Here is a 382-nt window from a genome sequence, read left to right as displayed (position 1 = left end):
AAGACGGGTGACATGATGAGCCCGTACCAGAGCTCCCGGGTGTGCTCCACCAGCTTCTGGCACAGCAGCATCTCGAAGACGAACTTGAGGCTGAGGATGGTGAGGATCCAGAAGAGCCGCAGCACGGCCAGGCGCTTCTCACCGTCCTGGAAGAGCCGCACCGAGACGATGGTGGTGAAGTAGGTGCTGAGGCCGTCGGCGGCGAAGAAGGGGACGAAGACGACCCACCAGGAGAGCGCCGAGGCCTCGCCGTCCACCTTCAGGACGAGGAGCACCGAGAAGGCCAGCAGGGCCAGGCCGTGCAGGAAGATCTCGAAGGTGGCGAAGCCCAACCACTGCACCAGCTCCCGCAGGGAGAACAGCATCGTCCCGACCGACGCGG

General features: G+C 64.7%; 1 protein-coding gene across 1 annotated transcript in view; it reads right to left on the bottom strand.

Moving 5' to 3' along the window:
* The window catches only part of TMEM203 (transmembrane protein 203), a 13,288-nt gene extending 12,922 nt beyond the window's left edge, over window positions 1-366 (bottom strand). The window contains exon 1 of the mRNA XM_009329049.1: window positions 6-366. Coding sequence (XP_009327324.1) covers window positions 6-365 — 360 coding nt within the window. The 5' untranslated portion in view covers window position 366. The remainder of the gene's footprint in view (window positions 1-5) is intronic.
* Window positions 367-382: the final 16 nt, after the last annotated feature.

Source organism: Pygoscelis adeliae, unplaced genomic scaffold, assembly GCF_000699105.1.
Source record: "Pygoscelis adeliae isolate BGI_AS28 unplaced genomic scaffold, ASM69910v1 Scaffold397, whole genome shotgun sequence".
Taxonomy (NCBI): Eukaryota; Metazoa; Chordata; class Aves; order Sphenisciformes; family Spheniscidae; genus Pygoscelis; species Pygoscelis adeliae.
This window is presented reverse-complemented; position numbering and strand designations above follow the sequence as displayed.